Below are 26,745 nucleotides of genomic sequence, written 5' to 3' on the forward strand. Positions count from 1 at the left end.
GTAATAATCCTCCCTTTCAACTTACTGAAGTTCTGGTAGTTTCCAGGCAATTTCTCAAGAACCCATGGTACTCATATGTTTGAAGTTATGACATTTATTTTCATATCATACCTGTGGAAATGGGATGGTAGCTGTTAAAAGGACCAAGATGTTATTTACAGAAGGCACCTAATGGCTAGATCCTTGTTTAGTTTGGCCAACATTATTGAACACCCACTGTATGTCGATTATACTAGACCCCAAATGGGTTTCTAGGCATGGTTTTCAGCTGTTCTAGTTCTCTACCCTTGGCCCTAACTGCTTGAATACTAGTAACACTACCAAGTGATGGGGCATTTCCAGCCCCTGTTAGTGCGTGCCTGGGAGAACCTAGGAAGCCACAGGGGAGCTCCGTGCCCTAGGGCCAGGGTCTGACTTTAGTGGGGGATTCCATATGCTACCAAGTCCTCAGAGGAGCACCATTAAACCGTCCACTTTCCTCATTAGAAACCTTAGAGCTGAATCTGAGGCTGGTCTAGATCCATTCCTGTCCTGACCTTGGGTCCTACCTGTCTGAACAAATACCCCTGAGACAGATGAAGGAACAGTAAGAGTAATCTCAAGTTTCATAAAAATGAACCATATTGCCAACATCCCCCTGGTCCCTAGAAGACCAGATGGTCATGGTATCCAGTTATTATTATTTCTATATTAGTGGTAGAGAAACTGAGGCACAGAGAAGTAAAGGTCTACCCATATGGCTGTGTCAGAAATCAGCCTCACAGAAGTCATTTCTCCCCATTTCTTGGTTCCATGAACGACCCAGTTTCCCTCAGTCATCACAACACCAAGAATATGTTTTAATTAGCATAACAGGAAAGCTGAATTTAAAAAAAAAATTACCTAATTGCCTTTAGACCTAAAATGACATTCATTCATTCATGCATACTGATTGCACTTCACTGGCACCTGTATATTAAAAAATGGCTATCACATATACACAAATACTTGAAAACTGAACCTGAATGGGATGAGCCACCTCACCACATGATTTGCCCAAACGACTGTTAAAAATAGGTAGCATGTGGAAGTGTTCTAGCATTCTTTAGAGGACTGACATTGTGACATTGTCACCCCGATCCAGATCCCAGCCAGGAAAGGGGTGACCGTGTTATGCTGAAAAACTCAGCACTCCCAGCATCACCCCCCCATCAAATATCAAAAGTATCTCCCTCTACTTAGGGACAAAATTCCAATTTTTTTTCCTTCTTAGCACAAAGAATGTTCTAATATTCTGAGGCAAGTAAAGATATCACCATTCCAAAGTTTTGTTTCGGGGTACATAACCACCTGGCAACAAATTAACGTAGATTTTCCCATGCTTTCCTGTGTTTTCATGGGCTATTGTTTTCTTTTCTTCCCAGCCCCAGAACCGCCCCAAATTCTGCAGGAGCTCCAGCCTGTTACCGTGCAATCTGGCAAGCCCGCCCGCTTCTGTGCTGTGATATCTGGCAGACCACAGCCCAAAATTTCCTGGTACAAGGAAGAGCAGCTGCTTTCCACTGGTTTCAAGTGCAAATTCCTTCACGATGGGCAAGAGTACACACTTCTGCTCATCGAAGCCTTCCCAGAGGACGCGGCCGTCTATACCTGTGAAGCCAAGAATGACTATGGAATTGTCACTACCTCAGCATCGCTCTCTGTGGAAGGTACCTTGCTACTTCTCAGCTTTTAAAGTAAAACCTAAGAAACCCGCTTTTGTGTCCTCCCAGGGCATTTAAAAATACAACTTGGAGCTCCTAAAAGTAGATTGCTACCTAACTTGGAAACTTTGAAAGGGCTCCACTGCCAGATAAATTAAGAGAAATCAGCACGCTTCATTCTGTGAGGTCTGTAGGCTGCCTTACTCCTGACAAGTCTGTGGTCCCTTCCTTTAGTTCCAGAAGTTGTGTCTCCTGATCAGGAAATGCCAGTTTATCCTCCTGCCATCGTCACCCCACTTCAGGACACTGTCACTTCTGAGGGACGGCCAGCCCACTTTCAATGCAGAGTTTCTGGAACAGGTAGGTTTACAAGCAAAGGTAGAGTTTGCTAATATTTAAAAAGAATGATGTGAGCAAAAGGTTTTCTTACCTCTCATGCATAATTTGAAGTTTCATGGGCATCTTGCAGAACACTTACTTGGATTATTGAATTGAGAATTAGATCAGCGTTTTCCGCTACTGGACTGTACACCTAAAAATGGTTAAGATGACAAATTTTATGTTATGTGCTTTTTTAAACTACAATTTAAAAAAAGGAATGAGTTCAGTGTTTTTCTGTTTTAAACTTGAAAAATGTCATGTTTTCCTTATGATTGTAGTTACACTTTGTTATCTCTTGAAAAAATACAACAAACCCTACAATTATTATTAGATTAACTATAATGGCATCTACATATGTTTTAAGAGTCCATTTATATGTAAGACGTTGTTCAGTCTATGGACAGTGCTTGTGTGAAAAGCCATATCCCTTTGGAAGGTGGTATCCTGTAGTGGACAAAAGTGGGGGCGTTATGATCAGAGAGGTTGGATTTGAGTCTTGGCTCCACTCTGTGCCCTTCGGCAAATACCTGATTTCTCTGGTTCTCTTTCCCTCATGAATAAAGTGAGGATAATATTGCATTCAGTCTTAGAAGGTACATTTCATGAGGGCAGGGATTCTGTCTTAGTACCGAGAACATGGTGCCTGGAAAGCTGTAGCTACTAGAAGGAAAGCTCTGTGAAAGCAAGGGTGGATCCTTGTCCTAGAATATCTCCATACATAGTAGGTACTCAGTAAGTAATTGTTGATCGGACAAAAGAATGCTTGTTAAATGGCTGATATCAGTGGCTTCAGATCATTGTCATGATTATGTCAGCTAACCCACATCAGCACATATCGCAGCACCCCTCATACAGTAATCCCTCCATCTGTTAGCTGTTATGATTTTTAATTGGTGCATGTTTCCCAGAACCACCGGCCCCTCCCCTCACCCCAGGAGTCTGACCTTAGTAGAATGAGGCAAAATGTTTAGAGCCATTTCTAGCCAATGATGATTGTAGACCTACCTCACATAGGGACAGGGTAAATCAACCTTATCCCGAATGAAAATCACTCCCTCATTTGCTTGACTGTTGTATACCACCACAAGGGGAAATTCTCCAAGCTCGGGCATCTCACAGCACTCCTAATAAACGTTTGTTTTTCTTATTGTGCCTCTCCCATTGGGTTATGGCCCAGTCTCTACCTTGCCAAGAGCCGGTTTCTTAAGCAAATTAGTATTTCAATTGGGCTTCTATCACCTAATGATTTCCTCCTCTGGGATGGAGATGCTGATCTAGAAACCAAATAGACCTGTTTGATTTTATGAGCATAATTAAAGGATATGAGGTATATAAAGCACTTACAGGCATGGCTAGCAAGTGACTGGTGCTCAATACATTAATTTTATTACAACCATTGAGAGGAATTATAGAAACATAAAAGTCTGGTATTGGGTGACCAACATAGATAAATACTATAGACTTTGTGACTTCAGAGCATGGTATTTGAAAAATGACAAATATTAAGAAATGAGGACTGATTCGGTGATATCCTACTAAAAAGAAAAATGCATTTTAATATCAAATTCACTAAAGCCATACTAAAGAATTTATCCATTCATTGAATTTTTAGAGGAAAATTTTCAAATAAACATATGTATATGGAATATCTAAAGTAGTAGTCTTAACTATATTTGCATAGTACTCTTTAGTTTATAAGTCATTTTATAGTTTGCCTTTAAGGCATTGCAAACATACATTTGAAGCTCTCTACAAGACTCCAATTGGGGTAGAAAAAGAAAAATATCTTTTCAATGTGACTGATGTCCTTAAATATTTGAATGGACTTTATAAATTCATGTGATCATTAACTCTCTATGTGTGGTAATATTAATACACATACAGAGGTTTTAGAACCCTTTCATAAATGTATTTTCTATATGACAAAAATTAAATTCACTGAATAAATGCCTTTTAAAATAAAAGCTCACCATATCACGTTTCATGCCCCTCAGAAAATATTCACACAACTTCCCTTAAGAAAGTAAGTGCAAAAAAAAAAAAAAAAAAAGAAAAAGAAAGTAAGTGCAGCTCTGCTTTCTGCAAATTGGAAAAAAATATGAATCTGCAGAGGCCCCAGTCTCATGTTTTTGGGAACTCAGTACTTTGCTGAAGCATGGAGCATGGTCCTGAGCAATCTGGTGGTGCTTTTGTAAGTGGAAATGTTATCTATTGAAGGTCTCTGGTGCCACCTACTGGTGGAAGAGAAGTTTGGAAAAGTAGAATTTTAAAACTTGTAGTAAAGCTAGCTTTTTGCTAGTGCTCATTCTACAGATAATGGTCAGTATCATTTGGTGGCTTACAGAGTGGCAGCTAGCTAAGTGAGATGATAAATAATTAGTTTAGCAATGAGGAATGCCCACTGTTCATTTAAGCTTTTTTTTTGTTTTATTCTACCAACATCTGTGTTCCTGCTATTGAGACATTACACTAGGTTCTAGGGATGCCAGGACCTGTCTCTTGCCTTCATGGAGCTCAGTGTGTAGGTGAGGAGACGCGCATGCACAGCTAGATCCCAAGGTTGTAAGTGCTGTAACAGCCCACCTACTCAGTGCTCTCTGTCTGGGAAAGAGCTGGAGAAAGATGCACGGACGGCACATTGAAGAATTAATAGGCTCATGAGCACAGTCGTGCTCCAAGCAGACAACAACGTTTACAAAGTCATAAAAGCTCGCCAGAACACTCCACGTGCTGGCAACAAGTGGTTTAAGTATGGTTGGAAAGTGATGCAATGAGTGGATGAGAAGCTAGAAAAGAAGGCAAGGGCCAGATCCTAAAGTGTTGGTATTCTGTGCTTAGGACTTTAGATTTTATCTTGTTTACTTTGAGGAGCCACTGAGAGATTTTGAAACCCCTGGGTAACATGATCAGGTTTTCTTTTTAGAAACAACACTCTGATCATGAAAGGAGGAATGGACAGATGTGGGAGGTGAGGCTGAAAGTAACGGACCAGCAGAGAGGCTATCATATTATAATAGGCTTGAAAGTGTTGACAACTGAGTCAGGAGAAAGATGGGGGTAGATTGTGCAAGAGTCCAGGAGGTAGAATGAACGAGACTCAGGGACCAAATACAATGGAGTGGTGGGGGTGAGGAACTGGGGCAGTGGGGTGGCCTCACAGAAACCATGAGAGGCCAGTGACTGACACAGATAGTGGCAGCCCAGTAAAAAGTACCAAGTCCATTACCAAGACAGGTCTTGCCCTTTAGCTCATTTACTATTGACAATTCATGCCTGTCCTCCTGCTTCACTCAATTCACCAAAGGAAGAAGTTGTCAGGAAGAATAAGCAGGGAACCTTGTGAGGGAGAGAGAGTACCAAACTCTCCATCCTTCCCTTTCCATTGATGTTTAAACAAACAAACCAAGTATTTGTAGGATGACTTTTACATCCCATGTGATGATGGTATTATATATCCTATGGCCCTGTTTATTAGGTAAGTTATTGCTGATCCCTTGTGATATTAGACATTCTCACTTTAATGACTGACTTGTGCCTGTGGTTTATAAAACCCTTTCCTCTGTGTATGTCATTGAATTCACACAGCAATTTTATAGCCCATGAATTATTATGCATCTTATTTTACAAATGAGAAGACTGTTCCAGAGATTAACCAACATGTCTAAGGTCACACAGCTGGTAAATTGTAGTGTCAGGATTCCATTTCCTACCTTACCTTGCTATCTAAGGAAATAAAAAGATTTGTTTCTTTAAAAGGGGAACTTGTAGTTTATAACAACTACCCTAGTGGGAAGCAGGGGAATATTCATAAACCAATATTTATGCAACAGTGCAAACAAATACTAGAGGACTGGACTATTAGAAGATCCCCATGGGTGGTATTGAGATAAGGAGGTAATATAGTGACCACATTTCAAAAACAAGATGGCTTCTGATTTTTGGCTTTTAAAACAAGTAACTAAATTTGAATCCACGCTTGACTTACAGGGCTATTGCATTAATGGAAGTATAATTTTTTTTAAAGTACACATCATCTTAAACTGTAACAACATAGTAATATTTATCCTTGATTTGGGGTTTTTATTTTCTATCATTTTAAGATGGTTCAAATCCTTGTGTGGAAATAGCTAGATTTTTTTTTAATTTAATTTAATTTTTTTTTTATACAGCAGTTTCTTATTAGTCATCAATTTTATGCACATCAGTGTATACATGTCAATCCCAATCGCCCAATTCATCACACCACAATCCCCACCCCCCTGCGGCTTTCCCCCCCTTGGTGTCCATACGTTTGTTCTCTACATCTGTGTCTCAACTTCTGCCCTGCAAACTGGTTCATCTGTACCATTTTTCTAGGTTCCACATACATGCGTTAATATACGATATTTGTTTTTCTCTTTCTGACTTACGTCACTCTATATGACGGTCTCTAGATCCATCCATGTCTCAACAAATGACCCAATTTCGTTCCTTTTGATGGCTCAGTAATATTCCATTGTATATATGTACCACAACTTCTTTATCCATTCGTCTGTTGATGTGCATTTAGGTTGCTTCCATGACCTGGCTATTGTAAATAGTGCTGCAATGAGTGTGTCTTTTTGAATTATGGTTTTCTCAGGTATATGCCCAGTAGCAGGATTGCTGGATCATATGGTAATTCTATTTTTAGTTTTTTAAGGAACCTCCATACTGTTCTCCATAGTGGTTGTATCAATTTACATTCCCACCAACAGTGCAAGAGGGTTCCCTTTTCTCCACACCCTCTCCAGCATTTGTTATTTGTAGATTTTCTGATGATGCCCATTCTAACTGGTGTGAGGTGATACCTCATTGTAGTTTTGATTTGCATTTCTCTAATAATTAGTGATGTTGAGCAGCTTTTCATGTGCTTCTTGGCCATCTGTATGCCTTCTTTGGAGAAACGTCTATTTAGGTCTTCTGCCCCTTTTTGGATTGGGTTGTTTGTTTCTTTAATATTGAGCTGCATGAGCTGTTTATATATCTTGGAGTTTAATCCTTTGTCCATTGATTCGCTTACAAATATTTTTTCCCATTCTGAGGGTTGTCTTTTGGTCTTGTTTATGGTTTCCTTTGCTGTGCAAAAGCTTTGAAGTTTCATTAGGTCCCATTTGTTTATTTTTGTTTTTATTTCTATTACTCTAGGAGGTGGATCAAAAAAGATCTTGCTGTGATTTATGTCAAAGAGTGACCTTCCTGTGTTTTCCTCTAAGAGTTTTATAGTGTCTGGTCTTACATTTAGGTCTCAAATCCATTTTGAGTTTATTTTTGTGTATGGTGTTAGGGAGTGTTCTAATTTCATTCTTTTACATGTAGCTGTCCAGTTTTCCCAGAACCACATATTGAAGAGTCTGTCTTTTCTCCATTACATATCCTTGCCTCCTTTGTCATAGATTAGTTGACCACAGGTGCATGGGTTTATCTCTGGGCTTTCTATCTTGTTCCATTGATCTATGTTTCTGTTTTTGTGCCAGTACCATATTGTCTTGATTACTGTAGCTTTGTAGTATAGTCTAAAGTCAGGGAGTCTGATTCCTCCAGCTCCGTTTTTTTCCCTCAAGACTGCTTTGGCTATTCAGGGTCTTTTGTGTCTCCATACAAATTTTAAGATTTTTTGCTCGAGTTCCATAAAAAATGCCATTGGTAATTTGATAGGGATTGCATTGAATCCGTAGATTGCTTTGGGTAGTATAGTCATTTTCACAATATTGATTCTTCCAATCCAAGAGCATGGTATATCTCTCCATCTGTTGGTATCATCTTTAATTTCTTTCATCAGTGTCTTATAGTTTTCTGCATACAGGTCTTTTGTCTCCCTAGGTAGGTTTATTCCTAGGTATTTTATTCTTTTTGTTCCAATGGTGAATGGGAGTGTTTCCTTAATTTCTCTTTCAGATTTTTCATCATTAGTGTATAGGAATGCAAGGGATTTCTGTGCATTAATTTTGTATCCTGCAACTTTACCAAATTCATTGATTAGCTCTAGTAGTTTTCTAGTGGCATTTTTAGGATTCTCTATGTATAGTATGTCATCTGCAAACACTGACAGTTTTACTCTTCTTTTCCAATTTGTATTCCTTTTTTTTCTTTTCCTTCTCTGATTTCCGTGGCTAGGACTTCCAAAACTATGTTGAATAATAGTGGTGAGAGTGGAAATCCTTGTCTTGTTCCTGATCTTAAAGGAAATGCTTTCAGTTTTTCACCATTGAGAATGATGTTTGCTGTGTGTTTGTTGTATATGGCCTTTATTATGTTGAGGTAGGTTCCCTCTGTGCCCACTTTCTGGAGAGTTTTTATCATAAATGGGTGTTGAATTTTGTCAAAAGCTTTTTCTGCATCTATTGAGATGATCCTATGGTTTTTATTCTTCAATTTGTTAATATGGTGTATGACATTGATTGATTTGCATATATTGAAGAATCCTTGCATTCCTGGAATAAACCCCACTTGATCATGGTGTATGATCCTTTTAATGTGTTGTTGGATTCTGTTTTCTAGTATTTTGTTGAGGATTTTTGCATCTGTATTCATCAGTGATATTGGTCTGTAATGTTCTTTTTTTGTAATATCTTTGTCTGATTTTGGTATCAGGGTGATGGTGGCCTCATAGAATGAGTTTGGGAGTGTTCCTTCCTCTGCAATTTTTGGAAGAGTTTGAGAAGGATGGGTATTAGCTCTTCTCTAAATGTTTGATAGAATTCATCTGTGAAGCCATCTGGTCCTGGACTTTTGTTTGTTGGAAAATTTTTAATCACAGTTTCAATTTCATTACTTGTGATTGGTCTGTTCATATTTTCTATTTTTCTTGGTTCAGTCTTGGAAGGTTATACCTTTCTAAGAGTTTGTCCATTTCTTCCAGGTTGTCCATTTTATTGGCATAGAGTTGCTTGTAGTAGTCTCTTAGGATGCTTTGTATTTCTGTGGTGTCTGTTGTAACTTCTCCTTTTTCATTTCTGATTTTATGGATTTGAGTCCTCTCCCTCTTTTACTTGATGAGTCTGGCTAATGGTTTATCAATTTTGTTTATCTTCTCAAAGAACCAGCTTTTAGTTTTATTGATCTTTGCTATTTTCTTTGTTTCTATTTCATTTATTTCTGCTCTGATCTTTATGATTTCTTTCCTTCTACTAACCTTGGGTTTTCTTTGTTCTTCTTTCTCTAGTTCCTTTAGGTGTAAGTTTAGATTGTTTATTTGAGATTTTTCTTGTTTCTTGAGGTAGGCTTGTATAGCTATAAACTTCCCTCTTAGAACTGCTTTTGCTGCATCCCGTAGGTTTTTGATCGTCTTGTTTTCATTGTCATTTGTCTCTAGGTATTTTTTCATTTCCTCTTTGATTTCTTCAGTGATCTCTTGGTTATTTAGTAATGTATTGTTTAACTTCCATGTGTTTGTGTTTTTACGTTTTTTTCCCTGTAATTCATTTCTAATTCCATAGCATTGTGGTCAGAAAAGATGCTTCATATGATTTCAACTTTCTTAAATTTGCTGAGGCTTGATTTGTGACCCAGGATGTGATCTGTCCTGGAGAATGTTCTGTGCGCACTTGAGAAGAAAGTGTAATCTGCTGTTTCTGGATGGAACATCCTATAAATATCAATTAAATCTATCTGGTCTTTTGTGTCATTTAAAGCTTCTGTTTCCTTATTTATTTTCATTTTGGATGATCTGTCCATTGGTGTAAGTGAGGTGTTAAAGTCCCCCACTATTATTGTGTTACTGTCGATTTCCTCTTTTAGAGCTGTTAGCAGTTGCCTTATGTATTGAGATGCTCCTATGTTGGGTGCATATATATTTATAATTGTTACATCTTCTTCTTGGATTGATCCCTTGATCATTATGTAGTGTCCTTCCTTGTCTCTTGTAACATTCTTTATTTTAAAGTCTATTTTATCTGATATGAGTATTGCTACTCCAGCTTTCTTTTGATTTCCATTTGCATGGAATATCTTTATCCATTCCCTCACTTTCAGTCTGTATGTGTCCCTAGGTCTGAAGTGGGTCTCTTGTAGACAGCATACAGATGGGTCTTGTTTTTGTATCCATTCAGGAAACCTGTGTCTTTTGGTTGGAGCATTTAATCCATTTATGTTTAAGGTAATTATCGATATGTATGTTCCTATGGCTATTGTCTTAACTGTTTTGGGTTTGTTTCTGTAGGTCCTTTTCTTCTCTTGTGTTTCCCACTTAGAGAAGTTCCTTTAGCATTTGTTGTAGAGCTGGTTTGGTGGTGCTGAATTCTCTTAGCTTTTGCTTGTCTGTAAAGCTTTAGATTTCTCCATCGAATCTGAATGAGATCCTTGCTGGGTTGAGTAATCTTGGTTGTAGGTTCTTTCCTTTCATCACTTTAAGTATTTCATGCCATTCCCTTCTGGCTTGTAGAGTTTGTGCTGAGAAATCAGCTGTTAACCTTATGGGAGTTCCCTTGTATGTTGTCATTTTTCCCTTGCTGTTTTAATAATTTTTCTTTGTCTTTATTTTTTGCCAATTTGATTACTATGTGTCTTGGCGTGTTTCTCCTTGCGTTTATCCTGTATGGGACTCACTGCCCTTCCTGGACTTGGGTGGCTCTTTCCTTTCCCATGTTAGGGAAGTTTTCGACTATAATCTCTTCAAATATTTTCTCTGGTCCTTTCTCTCTCTCTTCTCCTTCTGGGACCCCTATAATGTGAATGTTGTTGCATTTAATGTTGTCCCAGTGATCTCTTAGGCTGTCTTCACTTCTTTTCATTCTTTTTTTCTTTGTTCTGTTCTGCAGCAGTGAATTCCACTATTCTGTCTTCCAGGTCACTTATCCATTCTTCTGCCTTAGTTATTCTGCTCTTGATTCCTTCTAGTGTAGTCTTCATTTCAGTTATTGTATTGTTCATCTCTGTTTGTTTGTTCTTTAATTCTTCTAGGTCTTTGTTAAACATTTCTTGCATCTTCTCGATCTTTGCCTCCATTCTTTTTCCGAGGTCCTGGATCATCTTCACTGTCATTATTCTGAATTCTTTTTCTGGAAGGTTGCCTATCTCCACTTCATTTAGCTGTTTTTCTGGGGTTTTATCTTGTTCCTTCATCTGGTACATAGCCCTCTGCCTTTTCATCTTGTCTGTCTTTCTGTGAATGTGGTTTTTGTTCCACAGGCTACAGGATTATGGTTCTTCTTGCTTCTGCTGTCTGCCCTCTGGTGGATGAGGCTATCTAAGAGGCTTGTGTAAGTTTCCTGATGGGAGGGACTGGTGGTGGGTAGAGCTGACTGTTGCTCTGGTGGGCAGAGCTCAGTAGAACTTTAATCTGCCTGACTGCTGATGGGAGGGGCTGGGTTCCCTCCCTGTTGGTTGTTTGGCCTGAGGCAACCCAACACTGGAGGCTACCTGGGCTCTTTGGTGGGGCTAATGACAGACTCTGGGAGGGCTCACGCCAAGGAGTACTTCCCAGAACTTCTGCTGCCAGTGTCCTTGTCCCCACATTGACCCACAGCCACCCCCTGCCTCTGCAGGAGACCCTCCAACACTAGCAGGTAGATCTGGTTCAGTCTTCCCTGGGTTCACTGCTCCTTCCCCTGGGTCCCGATGCACACACTACTTTGTGTGTGCCTCCAAGAGTGGAGTCTCTGTTTCCCCCAGCCCTGTCAAAGTCCTGCATTCAAATCCCACTAGGCTTCAAAGTCTGATTCTCTAGGAATTCCTCCTCCCGTTGCCGGACCCCCAGGTTGGGAAGCCTGACATGGGGCTCAGAACCTTCACTCCAGTGGGTGGACTTCTGTGGTATAAGTGTTCTCCAGTCTGTGAGTCACCCACCCAGCAGTTATGGGATTTGATTTTACTGTGATTGCGCCCCTCCTACCGTCTCACTGTGGCTTCTCCTTTGTCTTTGGATGCCCATATCTTTTTTGGTGAATTGCAGTGTCTTCCTGTCGATGATTGTCCAGCAGCTAGTTGTGATTCTGGTGTTCTCACAAGAGGGAGTGAGAGCACCTCCTTCTACTCCGCCATCTTGGTTCCTACTCGCTAGTTTTATTATTATTTATTATTACTCCTACTTTGAAAAAAGCCAAATATATCTAGGATGCCCAAATTTCATGACTCTTTCCATTTAAAAATTTTTCTTTTGTGCTGAGACCTTCCAATGCTTGCCTATTGGTAACAAAATAATAGAGATTTTTTTCTTCATCCCTTAAGGGTGTCTCTTTTAGACTTTATGGAATGTTCGTCTTCTCAGGTCTGTTTTTGATGGGTCTTTCTGCCTAACCAGCGTGCAGATATCCCTCACTTCCTGTCTCAGTAGGTAACCACAATCTCAGATCAAACCCTTTATGATGACTGTTTCTCAGGACAGTCTTTTTCTCATTTGACTGAACATGTCAAAACCTTATCTTTGCTTCCATAGCATGACAGGCAAATGGTTAAAAAGAATATAACTAAAATTGTAAATTTTCAAACATTATAACCCATCTATAAGCTGGATTTTTCTAGAATCATGTTTCCTTCTTAAAAATGAAAAGAAATTATATAAGATCAGATGTGGCATGCCCAAAAGAAAAGTATAATGTTATTTAGATAAATATAAAATTAGTCACTAATATAGTCAATATTGTGTTTGCAGGTAAATAAAAATATCCACTTGTTCCAGTGATTTAAAGATCCTTTTCCTTTCACGTTACAGATCTAAAAGTGTCTTGGTACAGCAAAGACAAGAAAATCAAGCCATCTCGGTTCTTTAAAATGACTCAGTTTGAAGACACTTACCAACTGGAAATTGCTGAAGCTTTTCCAGAAGATGAAGGAATTTATACTTTTGTTGCTAGTAATGCTGTAGGTCAAGTATCAAGCACAGCCACTTTGAGACTGGAAGGTACAGTAAAACAACTTTAAGAACCACATTTAAATATGGATCTAATCTCACAATGTCAGTACCAAATCACTAAGGATTTCACGTAAATCATCGTTGGTCCTACCATTCTCTTAATGTGACTAACTGTTTCCATGTTATATGTGACGTTCTCGCTTTTCAGTTACCCCTTCTCATTATGAATCACAAACCATCATTTTTTATTTTGCCCTGCTTTGTCTCCATAGAGTTTTGTAATGTCTTGCTCTCATCATCAGCTTTCCTGCTTCCTGATCAGCATGTATCAGAATGGGGAGAATATGCTAAAGAATTAGATAGATGTGTTTTCTCATCTGGCTAGGATGCAAATTCTAAAATAAATGTTTTTAAATCTAAGAGTGTTACCATCCCACCATTGTACTGACACAATTCTGATTTCACAGAAGCCACAGTGGGTGATTTCAGGTCTGCACACCAGCTGGATGTGTTTACTGTCATTCAAAGAATGCCTGAGGGTTGAGGGGCTCCACTGTAAGATGGTTTAACATCTCTGTTACTTGGGGCTCTTCAGCTGCAGTCAGAAACACTTCCTCAGTATCGGGATGGGGGGCACTTTGATTCAAAATGAGATAGTATTTTTATAGAATCAGGCTGCTTTTCCTGAGCTAAAATAGTCTCTGTAATATTAAGCATATACAAATACATAAAGAGTTAGGGCAACTTTTGCTTTTTTCCTTGATTTTAAACACTTATTATAATAACCAGAGGTTTTCTTAATAATCAGTGTAGTGTGGTTTACAAAAAAGAAAAGCTGGTTTGACAACCAGAGGGAAAAAAATAACAACAGAAAACAAGAATACCTAAACTGAATTGCATACTCCACGACTGCCTTCGTACACAATGTAGTGAAGTTCCTTAGACTAGTTATGTCTCAGCATGTTTGTCTGGAAAATGGAAGGGAACTTGTGTGACTTTGAATCAATGTGTGTATGTAGTGACATACGTTGACAAGGCATCAGGATTGGTCTGGATTCTAGTTCACCACTGAAATTTACAACAGATCTGTAGACAACTCGCAGTAAGTTCTGGTTTCAGTGCAGGGTAAGACATTAAAGGTTGGCATGCTTCTTTTCAGGATTTAGCAAACTTGAAGAAGTTACATCAGACTCTCAATGGCATGTCTCTTCATCAGTTTCATTTAAGAAGGAGCCCCTTGGCCAAAAGCCCATCTTCATCCAGCCTCTATCAAGCCTCAGGGTGCACAGCGGGGAGACAGTCAGATTCCATGCCAGGGTTTCTGGCATTCCCAAGCCAGAAATCCAGTGGTTGCATAACCAGCAACCAATTCTACCAACAAAAGATGTAGTTTTCCATTTTGAGGAGTCCACAGGCATGGCTTTAATGCTTATAGTTGATGCTTACTCAGAGCATGCCGGCCAGTACTCTTGCAAAGCAGCCAATAGCGCTGGGGAAGCCATTTGTGCAGCTATACTCACAGTGACTCCAAAAGGTAAAGAAAGCCTGGCTTGCTTCAAAGACTTTGATCTGCTGCATCCCTCCTACTCCCACTGTTACTAATGAGAGTCTCTGCTGTGTGTCTTGGTGCATATTGTGGTCGGTCCATAATTTATTAACAAAGTAACACCCAGGTGCCCCTAAGTCCTCAATTATAGTTTAACCAGTGTACTTTAAATCTCACTGAAGTACGTGTTCTGGGCATTACACTAGTTATTATTTGGTTAGGCATCAAGTTTGCTTGACATTTTTACTTTTCTAAACAGCATCTCATCATTGCATCATTAATGATTTATTTGCTACATATTTTTGATAAAGTATATGGTGGAGGGAGGACAAATGATATCCTGAATAGAGTCAGAAAAAAAGAGGGAGCGGCTATGTCATTCTGGATAGCTGCAATGACAACAAAAAGAAGGAAGCAGATACTGTATGGCATCCGCATGAGCCTTCATCATCCATCCATCACTGGATCACTGGGAATGAATTTTCTTTTGTGTCACCCTGACATCCTGGAGCACACTGCATCTGGCATGCTGCTTCCAAGTAACAGTGACGTCTTTCATCTTCATCTTCCATGCCATTTTATGTTACTAACCTAGCCAGGTGACAAAACTTAGATCCTAATGTTCTTTTCTTTTTCTTGTCACTTGATTGTACAGTGCAAGCCCTAGCTAGGCAAAGTTCTGGGAAAAATGTAAGAGAGTCCACCAAGTCCCAGGCAGTGGCAGATTCCTGTTTCACAAAGCAGGAGAGCAAAATATCCCAAAGCGAAATTAAGTCATTTCAAGGATCATCATATGAATATGAATTTCAGGTTTTTGAAGGTGTATCTCAAAGTTCTGCCCACACGGCTACATCCATTCGAGATGTAGAGTTGCACCATACTGCATCCCTTTCACAAATTGCAGAAAGCACTGAGTTTTCTGAGAAATGTGCTGAAGAGCCAATGGATGAAGCACCAAGGATTCTCCTGCATCTTCAGGACCTCTCTGTAAAGTGCGGCGACACGGCTCAATTCCTCTGTGTCTCAGAAGAACCTTCCGTTGATGTAACCTGGACTCATGAAGGTGTAAAGATAGAGGAATCTAAGAGAGTGAAGCAGTCACAAAATGGCAATGCTCAGTTACTTACCATATGTAATGTTCAGCTGGTAGACCAAGGATTGTACAGCTGCGTTGTCCACAATGAGTACGGAGAGAAGACAACATCAGCGGTACTAAGAGTAGAAGGTGGTTATTTGATATTTAGCTCTGACTTGCTTCATTTCATCCTCATCGCTTTATGCAGCTTTTCCATCATGCAGATTCAATCAATGAATATATTAAATAGAATACCCTTAACTTAGCACTCTATTCATAAATGACTTATGAAAGTCAGCCAAGTCGTTGGCCAAACTTAAGAACATGTAACTTTCCAGTCTAGATTCAAGGAAGTTTAACTTTCAAATCTGAGTTCAGGAAGTCAAGGTTTGTTTCGTATGTGCTCTTTTTTCTAATACTTACCAAATGTGCCACCTAGGAAGTGTACCAAAGAAGGTTCAGATGTTAGAGTTCATCAAGTGTTTATTGAGCATTTATTATTGTGCCTGGCACTGTCTGGACCAAAATTAGTAGTCTTTAGATATTTCTCAATAAATGCTGCTGCTTTATAGTCTCAGCTCCTCCCAGAATTGTAGAATTATCTCACAGCAAGATCATTATTTTTGTTGTTATTGTGCTTGATTCACCACTGTGTCTAGAAGGGGCACAAATATATTTGGGCAAAGGTTAACTTCTTCCTTCCTTCCATGGACTTTCTTCTTGGATGCTAATAAAATGAGAAAAGTATTCTTCAGGTACTAGAAGCCTGTGCTGTGTGTCTGCAGCAAAGGACCTTCACTGAATCTCATGGAGGGAAGCTGGTGGAAGAAGTTTAGGCATCTCCAGGGGTCTGTGGAGAGCTGCGGCCTCTAGCTCTTCCCTGATCCGGCCATATTATTGTTGAGGCGTCAGAGATGAACAGGGGCAATACAGTGCTGTGTGCACGGCCATCTCTGCAGTGAATTTCGAGATAGATTCATTAATTCACTTAATGTATCTGCAATCCTCACTCACCAAAAGGAGGATTTGTTTTTTCTTAATCTGACATTTTGGTCTATAGCTATTTCTGATTAATTTTCAAAGCCTAAGAAAGGGATAGCTCAAGAACTGAGGTCTAATTATGCAAATTAGGTAGAAAATTCCACCATCCAGAAAGTTGACCCTCAGTTTCACCATAGCTGCTGGCTAGCACAGTAATCACACAAGAAACTATCTATCTGGAGGCGTTGTCTACAAGTCACGTAGGTGACAACTGTGACGGTTTCTGCAGCAAGATAATTGGGAGCTGGTGTGTTGTGGAGGTGGGAGAAATGTAGGTCTTTCAACTCGCTTCCTAAAGAACCTAGTGCCCTGGGACAGTGCTTCATCATCATGTTCCCAGAGTGGATTTGAGCTGGACATTTTTGCCTCAGGATTTCCAGTTCACTCAGTTCCAACAATTATATTATTAAAATGTTCTTGGTGCGTGAGCATTTTTTTTTCCCTTGGGAAGTCCAGACTGCCTTACTGAAGAAAGTTAAAAGAGAAGCCACTTTTCAGTGTTTGAAGAGTGAAGGATCAGGCACAGTTATCTAATTATCTAATACAGGCCAGTCTTTATCTGTTCCTCTTCGATTTGGGCCTAATAATTTTACATAGGCTAGTTATCCATGAAAATCAGGTAGGAATGTGAACCCCCGTAAGTCTGTTTGAGTAGAGTTCTTATGTGCGTAGTAAGCATAGATACATCCTAGTTTGGGGACTAATGTGCTGCTTACCCTCTCATCCTAATGACATTCCATCGTCTCTAAATTCCACGTGTGTTTTACTCTTACAAACACAACTAATTTATTCCTTTTCCAAACTTTATTCTTACCTAGCAAAAGAATTGCAAACCAGACCACTTACCAAAATTACCCTTGGTTCAGACACTAAAAGTATTAAAACACTCAAGGAGTCCCAAATTAAAACAACCCATGAAGTAAAGAGAGCATCGTCAAAGAAAACATCAAGTTTGTCAGTAACTTCATGCCAAAGACCACAAGGAACTGAGAAGCCAGGGCGGCAAGCACACTGACTTGTGTCACACAGACGGGAGAATGAGAGTGTTACCTGAGCACCTGCTTTCTCTGAAGCCGCCCAGAGATGATTGTGTCTAAAGGCTGTGACTTTTCCTTATGTAGTAAGAGTAATTTTGAGTTGAGGACTCTTTGTTCTGCTCTTTAACATATAATTGGACTTTGCGTGAAGTTTTAAAGGTGGTTCAAATCAAAGGAGTGTTTACTAGCAGAAAACTCAATTCTGCAGGGAAATCTGAGAATGGCCCTCAGTTAAAAGTGGCAAGTTAGAAAATGCATGTTCCTTCTAAATGTGATTTCATCTCCTAGCAAGTAGTCAGTCAACAAGACATTAAAAAAGAAATATTCCTTTTGTTTGTGGATTGCTTTTCCCAGTGCATGTAAAAGGCATGGGGAATTGTGGAAGTAAAAGTGGAAATTTCATAGAGAACCTAAAATAAAAATGTTTTAAAATCTTTCATCATTGTCATGTACTTTATCAGCTCATTGATCTGTTTGGCATGGATTTTGGGGGGTGCATTTGGGGGATGTAGTTTTCCATTATAGTAAAGAGAAAATTGTAATTGTATGAATCATGAATTGAGGCAGAAAGTACATGGAATTAATCATGAAAATCTCTTGTTCTTGCATTCTAGCTCCTGAATCAATGTTGCATGAGCAGATTGAGATGGAGATGAAAGGTATGGTTATATTGAATATGAGATTTAAGTAGAAATTCTGAAGGATTAATAGAATCCTTGAGCTGCCTTCTGTTAGTAGTATTGAGAAAAATGGCATAGATGTACAAATGTGTCTCTTACAGTGTATATTACTGTGTTGCATGCCTGGTTTAGTATGCTGATAGTTACATGCATTTCACAGTAATTTGTTTTATGGTAATTTATTTAAAATTTATCAGCCATAATCAACTTCATGTTTGCAGCCATTTTCAAAAGCGTGTATTAGAAAAGATTGTCATCTTAATGCATGAAATCATGAACTAGAAGTTTGTTTTCAAAATCACTGTGAATTAAATTGAACAAGAGACAATAACCTAGCTGTCATTCTCAGGATGCAACATCATGAATGAATTATTATTGAGACGCTTTTTTATTTAGGGTGTGTGAAAATGTTACATTCCCATTCTGGTTTACACTTCATGCACATACATCATTTTAACATTGATATGTCTCTTACACTGGCTTGCAGATAGCTGCCTTATGTGATCCTTATTGCCTGCTTTTCTTTGCATAACATCGTGACTTTATGGCTGTATTAGTTCGAATAAACGCCTTCTCTTTATTTTATTTTATTTTATTTTAGCTAATCATTTATGGTTATAGTTCTCGTATATATATCTTAAATAGTTAATTCTCCAAAAATACAATAATTTAATCTATAATCAAAAGGATCAGAAAGGGCGTTTATTCCACTCTCTGCAAGTCAGGTAAGATTTTCCTCTTAGCCATCAAAAGAACAGTTTTCCTGCTCTCAAAACAAATACGCACAGGAACATGTTATTTTGAAATTCATTTTTGCTTGTTCAAGAAGAAATTTCAGCAGTTTGAAGAAAAGACCAGACAACGAACGATTTTCGTGTCAGAATCTTTTAAACAGAGCATGGTGTTGCGTTTATTCGAACAAATATGGTGAGTGAAATTTTTTATGGATTTGTGAGAATCTGTAGCATGCACTTTATTTCATTTCCTATTTTGCAATTTCATTTATTTTCAACTTTTTCAAATACTATGGAAAATAGTAAAATGCTTTATAATTGAACTTTTTTTCAGAATTGTTCTCTGAGGAAGCGTCTGAACATTCAGAAAGAGATACCCGCGTTGCCTTCTCAGATCCTGAAGACATAGATCACAGCTCCATGGCTGCTAAAAGATATGCAAGTAGAATATCATCTACAAGCTCCTGGCCCAAATATTTCAAGCCTTGTTTTACCCAAAAGCTTATGTTTAAATATGTTTTCGAGGGTGAACCTGTTGTTTTTACGTGTAGATTAATTGCCTGTCCAACTCCAGAAATGACTTGGTTTCATAACAATCGACCTATCCCAACAGGTCTTCGACGGGTTATAAAAACAAAGAGTGATTTACATCATCACTCTTCCAGCTTAGAGGTTAAAAGGGTCCAAGACAGAGATACTGGAAGTTATAGATTATTAGCAATTAATAGTGAAGGGTCTGCTGAGTCAACTGCATCGTTGCTTGTTATTGAAAAAGGGCAAGATGAGAAATATTTAGAATTTCTGAAAAGGGCAGAACAGACACATGGAAATATGGAGGCTTTAGTTGAAAGGAGAGAAGATAGATTAAAGGTTGACCTGAGGTTTACTGGCTCTCCCTTTAACAAGAAACAAGACGCGGAACAACAGGGAATCATGCGAACTATACACTTTAAGACAGTAAGTCCTGGCAGGAAAACAGATTTAATGTATGATGAAGAATATTTAGAAAGTAAATCGGACACAAGGGGATGGCTTAATGTAGGTGAAAGTTTCCTGGACGAGGAGACCAAAATGAAGTTGCAGCATTTACGGGAGGCTAGAAAAATGTTAATGGAGAAAAAGAAATTATCTTTCTTAGATATGTCATCTGAAATAAGTTCAAGAACTTTGAGAAGTGAAGACAGTGATAAAGACGTTCTGTTCTCTCGAGAGGAAATAAAAAGCAGGTCTGTATCTGATATAGCTGACAATAGGGATAAGGTAGATAATTCAACTGAGGGTATTGTCCAAGATCCACAGGTCCTTCCTAATCTAGTAGATAATTCAACTGAGGGTATTGTCCAAGATCCACAGGTCCTTCCTAATCTAATGGATCAAAATGTAGAATCTGGAGAACCTCCCACAAGCTTTCAAACTACTGTTGATGATGAAATTCTCCAGACTGAAATGAGAATGAGCCAAGAGGCATTCCTAAGAGAAAGTCTATCAAGGGACCATTTATATGGTAGGATTCTAGTAAATGAGAATATCCAAGCAAGAGAACAACTTGAAAAACTTATGACCCAAACGGAAATTGTAGAGTCATCTAAAGATATCACAAATGTAAGTAAGAATGAGGAAATATATGAGACCCCTGAAAAGGTGTCTCAAGTTACTATACCATACACCAGTGAATCTTTTGGGGCAGTTGTAAATATTCAAGAAAGTGAAGCATTAGATATTGACCAAATAAGAAAAGATGATTTGAGAGAATTTCAACACCCCACTTCCACAAAAGTCGATGAATTCAAAACTGAACAGGAAGAAAAAGCCACAAGATTTTTCGAAAATTCTTTCCAGAAACATCCACAACGTTGCCCACCTTCATTTCTTCAAGAAATTGAACCTCAAGAAGTTGATGAAGGTGATAGCTGTGAATTCGTGTGTCATTTTCAAGGATATCCTCAACCCATAGTGACATGGTATAACAATGATGTACCAATCCCATGTAATCGAGGCTTTATCACTCAGACCTTCAAAAACTATTCAACGTTAACCTTTTCTTCTGTCCATCCTCAAAATGAAGGTTTCATTACCTGTGTGCTGTTTAACCAATACGGAACAGTAAAAACAACCGGTGTACTTAAAGTGAAGTCAAAACAAAGGCATGATGTTGAAGCACATAGGGTCCCAGTGTTGCATGACTACACTGATGAAGAAGAGGAGCTGACATTGGTGTTTGACCAAGCAAAAGGCGTTCCTCCATCTCTGAGACAGGAAGGCCAAACAAATCTCCATATGTTAAAAGCTAACCCACCAGTTCCTCCCTCTGCAGACATAGAACTTCTTTCCTTTCCTGTAGAAATTCAGATAACGGCAGCTACTCCTACCCCAGAACAGGATAAAGAGTCAAGAGAGTTGTTTCAACTGGAGGAGCTGGAACCTAAAGCAACACCTCAAGATGAGGCTACTCGGTTACCAAAGCACAAATTTATATTTTCATCTGATATTACTAACGAGCCACCAGAAGTGTTACAAGAAATGCCAAAGCATGCCAGTTGTAGAGAAGGGGATTCCATAGTCCTTGAATGTTCACTGTCTGGTGAGCCTAAACCAGCTGTGACATGGTTCCACAATGGAGTCCTTTTAAAGCAGAACCAGAAGTTCCAGTTTGAAGAAGTTAATTGTAGCCACAGGTTATATATTAATGATGTTAATTCTCAAGATTCTGGAAAATATGAATGTGTTGCTGAAAACAGTTCAGGAATGGTTGAGAGTGTTTCAGATCTAACAGTGGAACCTGTCACTCACAGGGAATATAGTCAATTAGAAAATATGGGTGGAATTTATGCCAAATATTCCAAAGATCAACACATTCAGGGAGAATCTGTAAGGGCACACTTTCATGATTATCCAGCCGGTCCTTTTACTCCCCAATCCAATATAAAAGAATATTCTGTAAGAGAATATTTTCAAAGCCTTGAGACAATTGAACAGATAGGCCAGAAAGGCCAGGTTTCTTGCACATCTTCTAGAGAAAAACTGCCCATATTTATGCAGGGTGCTTCTAGATCCATAACAATCAACAAGCCTCTCCGAGCTGAACTCATACAACGTCAGGATGAAGAGAAAGAGGAACATGTAAATGAAAAATCAAAGCTACACCAAGCAGAGGGGACTGTCTATCCATCTGTTGATGATTTCAGTGAAGTTAAAATTAGGAAAGAGGTAAGAAATGATTTGGGGAAACTTGGTGGACCAGAAAGGGAAAACGTGCAAGAATATGCCCAAAGTGACTATTTATCAAATATCCACTCCGAGAGAACTTCTGATGGTTACAATACAAAAGAATCGTCCATAATTGTATACGAAGAACCCTTTGGGGAAGGGAGATACTACCCAGGAAAAAAGGTGAGGCATAGAATCATTGCATTTGAAAAGTTACAACATATAGAAAAAGGCGTTCTAGAAAAGAGACCTACCAAGAAATCATTTGTGAATCCTCCTCAAAAGAAGCTTGATGACAAAGACTTTCCCTTAAAGCAAAGAAAATCAAGATCAAGTAACCTAAACACAAATATGCATCAGGCAGAGGAAATGCCTCCAAACACTGAACAAGATTCATCTAACATTGTAATGAATTTAAAGCTGCTTTCTTCTCAAACTCATAAGGTACTTGAATTACAAGAGAGGGAACAACAGAAGGAAGTAGGTCTTATAGATCAATCTGCAGTTGCTGAAAGGGCTGAACATGAAGCACCTATTACATTTGACCTAAAGCAATTTCATGCTCAAATAGAAAATGCGGATGTAAAATTTCAGGAAGTTAGACTAGATAGTGATCAATCAGAAGAAGCTTATTTTCAAACCCAGCATCCTGCTTCTGAAACAACCGAGGCTGAGAGCATTGTATTTGATCTGAAGCAAATGTATTCTCATTTAGGAGACCCAGCTAAGGAGTTTCAAGAGCAAGAAACTAGGCAACAGCAGGAAACACCATATAAAGAGGAAGTTCCTAGCACTGAAACATTACAATCTGATACACAGAATACCTCTCAAAGCGCACAAAGTAACATATTTACCAATCCAGAGATTTCTTCCAGTAAGGAGTTTTTAGATAGGACTGTGAGGGAGAAAAGTGGTAGTGATGAAAATGCCTCTTATTTGGAAAAACATATGCAGGAACAAAATTTAGAAATTTTAAATACTGATATTTCTCTTAAAACTATTTCTGAAGAGATCCATAGTGAACCGTGTGCCCTACTTTCAACCTCATCCACAGATGTAGGAAAAACTGATATTTCTGAGAAAAATGGGGATAGGAGTTTCATTTCACATGTGAAAAAAGCAAGTGAGGAAAAGCTTATAGAGGTTTGTAAAAAGGAGGAGGAGCATTCTTTGGAACCAGAGTTGGAGTCATTTCAAGAGCAAGATGGAGGGACACAGGGATATGCTGCTGGAATTTTGGGAGACCACATAAGTGAGGTTCAGGAAGCAGACACATGCCGCAGAAAAATTTCCCTGAGTCAGCACTTTCCGTTCTTGATGACTGAGGAACAACGGAATCCAAATGATCAAATAAGTGAGAAAATGGATGCTCCTGGAAAAGAAAAATGTTATGAAGAAATTCAAGTTCAGAATGAAACTTCTTTCTCCAGTACTGAAAAACAAAAGATAGAAACTTGTTTTTCTGAAAACCCTCCTAAGTTGGATGAGGCACATATGACGGAGGTAATGGAATGTGAGACCTCCCTAACACAGTACTTACTGGCTGCTGGAAAGCATGAAGTTCCTGAGACTGCAGACACCAAGCACAAGGCAGATCTTGTCCACAGTGAATCAGTCACATCAATGGAGGTCGAAGAAGTAACTTTCAGCACTGTGTATGAGTACTACAACCAACAACAGGAATCACTGGGACGCCCATTTTCTCCTGAATCTGATATTTCAATTGATGTGGGAAGTACAAGCAGTGAAGCACTCTCTGAACTAGATCAGTTTTATACCCCACCATCCTCTGTTGAACATCTTGAAACTCCAAAGTCTCCTGATTTGTATCTTACTCCTGTAGACACAGCTAAAAAATCCTCAACAAATTTAGGAGGTAAGACTATTGAAAGGACCACACCTTTAGAGGAAGCTACTGAAAGGTACTCAACACCTTCCGAAGGCAAGGTAGCAGAAAGGTGTTCTACACCCTCAGGAGAGACCCTGGAGAGATACTCCACACCTCCAGGAGAGACCCTGGAGAGATACTCCACACCTCCAGGAGACACCCTGGAGAGATATTCCACACCTCCAGGAGAGACCCTGGAGAGATACTCCACACCTCCAGGAGACACCCTGGAGAGATATTCCACACCTCCTGGAGAGACCTTAGAGAGGTATTCCACACCCTCAGGGGAGACACTAGAGAGATATTCTACACCTTTAGGAGGAGAAACTGTTGAAAGATATTCTGTTCCTACTGGAGGACCAAACCCCACTGGAATCTTTAAAAGGTGCCCATCAAAACTAGAAAGGGAGGACAGTCCATCAAGTGAGCATTTCCACACACCTACAGAAGAGAGAAGCTCAGCTTATGAATTATGGCGTTCTGATTCCTTTGGCACGCCCAATGAATCCATTGAACCAAAAGACAATGAAATGCCTCCATCTTTTATTGAACCTCTGACCAAAAGGAAGATCTATGAAAACACAACCTTGGGCTTCATTGTTGAAGTTGAGGGCCTTCCAGTTCCTGGTGTGAAATGGTATCGAAATAAATCTTTGCTAGAGCCAGATGAAAGAATCAAAATAGAAAGGGTGGGTAATGTGTGTTCTTTGGAAATTGCTAACATTCAAAAAGGAGAGGGAGGCGAGTACATGTGCCATGCTGTAAACATCATAGGGGAAGCAAAGAGCTTTGCACATGTAGACATTGTGCCCCCAAAAGAGAGAGCAGTGGCCCTTCCGCCTCCCGTAACACATCAGCATGTCATGGAGTTCGATTTGGAAAACACTGGGTCATCAAGAACCCCTTCTCCTCAAGAAATTGTCCTGGAAGTTGAATTAAGTGAAAAAGATGTTAAAGAATTTGAGAAGCAAGTGAAAATAGTCACAGTTCCTGAATTTACTCCTGATCATAAAAGCATGGTTGTGAGTCTGGATGTTCTCCCATTGAATTTAGCAAATCCAAGTATGGCTTCAAGGGAGGAAGAAGACAAAGATTTAAAAATTGACTTAGAAGTATTTGAAATGCCTCCTCGCTTTATAATGCCTATTTGTGATTTTAGAATTCCAGAAAACTCAGACGCTGTGTTCAAATGTTCAGTCATAGGCATCCCAACTCCTGAAGTGAAATGGTATAAAGAATATATGTGTATTGAGCCAGATGACGCTAAATATGTGATTAGTGAGGAGAAGGGAAGTCACACCCTTAAGATTCGCAACGTCTGTCTTTCTGATAGTGCAACGTACCGGTGCAGAGCTGTGAATTATGTAGGGGAGGCTATCTGTCGGGGATTCCTCACCATGGGAGATTCCGAAATGTTGGCTCTGCTGTCAAAGAAAAGTAAAGTGACATTGAGCAGTGTGAAGGAAGAATTAGTCTTAAGGAGCAAATATTCAGACAGCTTTTTTGAATTTCAGGTGGAGGAAGGGCCTCCCAGGTTTATCAAAGGTATTTCTGACTGTTCAGCACCGTTAGGGACAGCAGCTTATTTCCAGTGTTTAGTCCGTGGCTCTCCGAGGCCCACGGTTTACTGGTACAAAGATGGGAGATTGGTGCAAGGAACAAGGTTCAGTGCCGAGGAAAGTGGCATAGGGTTCCACAACCTGTTCATAACAAGCTTAGTGAAGGAGGACGAAGGTGAGTACAGGTGTGTAGCTACGAACAAATCGGGCATGGCTGAGGCCTGTGCAGTGCTCACCCTAATTTAAAGCTCCTCATGCAAGGTGTTAGTGTCCCCATAATGATGAGAATGGACTTGAATGCTTTCACACTTTCCAGATTATATAGTTCTAATAAATCTCCAAATACATCTACTCTATTTGAACAAATTACATTGAAAAACCCCAGGGAAAACAGTTTCTCTATGTGGAAATCTCATGTTTATAATACATGTAAATATTCTGTTATCTAAACTGTGGAATTATCACCTGTGTCAATTCTGCTGTGAATCATCAAACACTATTAAACATCTCCTTGGCTACCTAATCGTTGGTACTTCTACTTTACCCCCCTTCTACTCCATAAAGTCCTTCAGCAGAATGCATTCTCTTTTAGCAGATAAACTGTATGTCAAGTAAAATGTGAAATGGAAGACCATGTCAGATGACCACACAGACAAATTGGTAAGGTAAAATCTCTCTGCTCTGAGTATAAGTCATTTTGGAAACGATAACTCTTTTGCACCCAAATACATGCTTATTTACTCAGAACAAACCAAGCAGCAACAGAAACCAGCTTTGCCCGATTGGTAACTAACTCTATAATCTGTTTTACCTTGCAATCTTTATATTTATTTTTAGCTCTTTAAAAAATATTTTCATTATTAATATCCCTCTTCTTAAGTGTTTTAACTCTTGCTGCTTTTGAAGGGACCAGTGGTACTCTCTTGGTGGGTAGAGTTCACCTAGACATTTGCAGAATATGCAAATAAATATCTTTCCATTTTTGGAACTACCTCATTTTCTCAATTTCTGAGATAGCATTAAGTGTAAAATGCAGCATTAATTTGATACTGGACTGGGGTTGGGACAAGAAACTACTATATTACATTTATATATAAATTTTAAA

The 26,745-nt window shown here is 39.2% G+C and overlaps 2 protein-coding genes across 4 annotated transcripts in view; both read left to right on the top strand.

Moving 5' to 3' along the window:
• TTN (titin) overlaps nucleotides 1-26,745 on the top strand; it is a 279,289-nt gene that overhangs the window by 39,386 nt on the left and 213,158 nt on the right. Inside the window, exons 40-44 of one of the 3 annotated variants that reach the window (XM_089916621.1) lie at nucleotides 1,404-1,688; nucleotides 1,917-2,042; nucleotides 12,733-12,921; nucleotides 14,033-14,407; nucleotides 18,187-18,231. In XM_089916621.1, the coding sequence (XP_089772747.1) occupies nucleotides 1,404-1,688; nucleotides 1,917-2,042; nucleotides 12,733-12,921; nucleotides 14,033-14,407; nucleotides 18,187-18,231 (1,020 nt within the window). Of the gene's footprint in view, nucleotides 1-1,403; nucleotides 1,689-1,916; nucleotides 2,043-12,732; nucleotides 12,922-14,032; nucleotides 14,408-15,074; nucleotides 15,648-18,186; nucleotides 18,232-26,745 lie in introns of all 3 variants that reach the window. The other 2 variants (XM_089916620.1, XM_089916619.1) reach the window with 2 other exon arrangements.
• On the top strand, nucleotides 18,372-26,442 carry LOC149748558 (uncharacterized). The gene is made up of 2 exons (XM_089916063.1): nucleotides 18,372-18,378; nucleotides 19,321-26,442. Exons 1-2 carry the CDS (start codon nucleotides 18,372-18,374, stop codon nucleotides 25,884-25,886), a joined length of 6,573 nt encoding a protein of 2,190 aa, XP_089772189.1. The 3' UTR covers nucleotides 25,887-26,442.

This window comes from Delphinapterus leucas, chromosome 8 (genome assembly GCF_059928025.1).
Source record: "Delphinapterus leucas isolate spDelLeu-1000000601 "Yukka" chromosome 8, BTC_Dleu_Yukka2, whole genome shotgun sequence".
Lineage (NCBI taxonomy): Eukaryota > Metazoa > Chordata > Mammalia > Artiodactyla > Monodontidae > Delphinapterus > Delphinapterus leucas.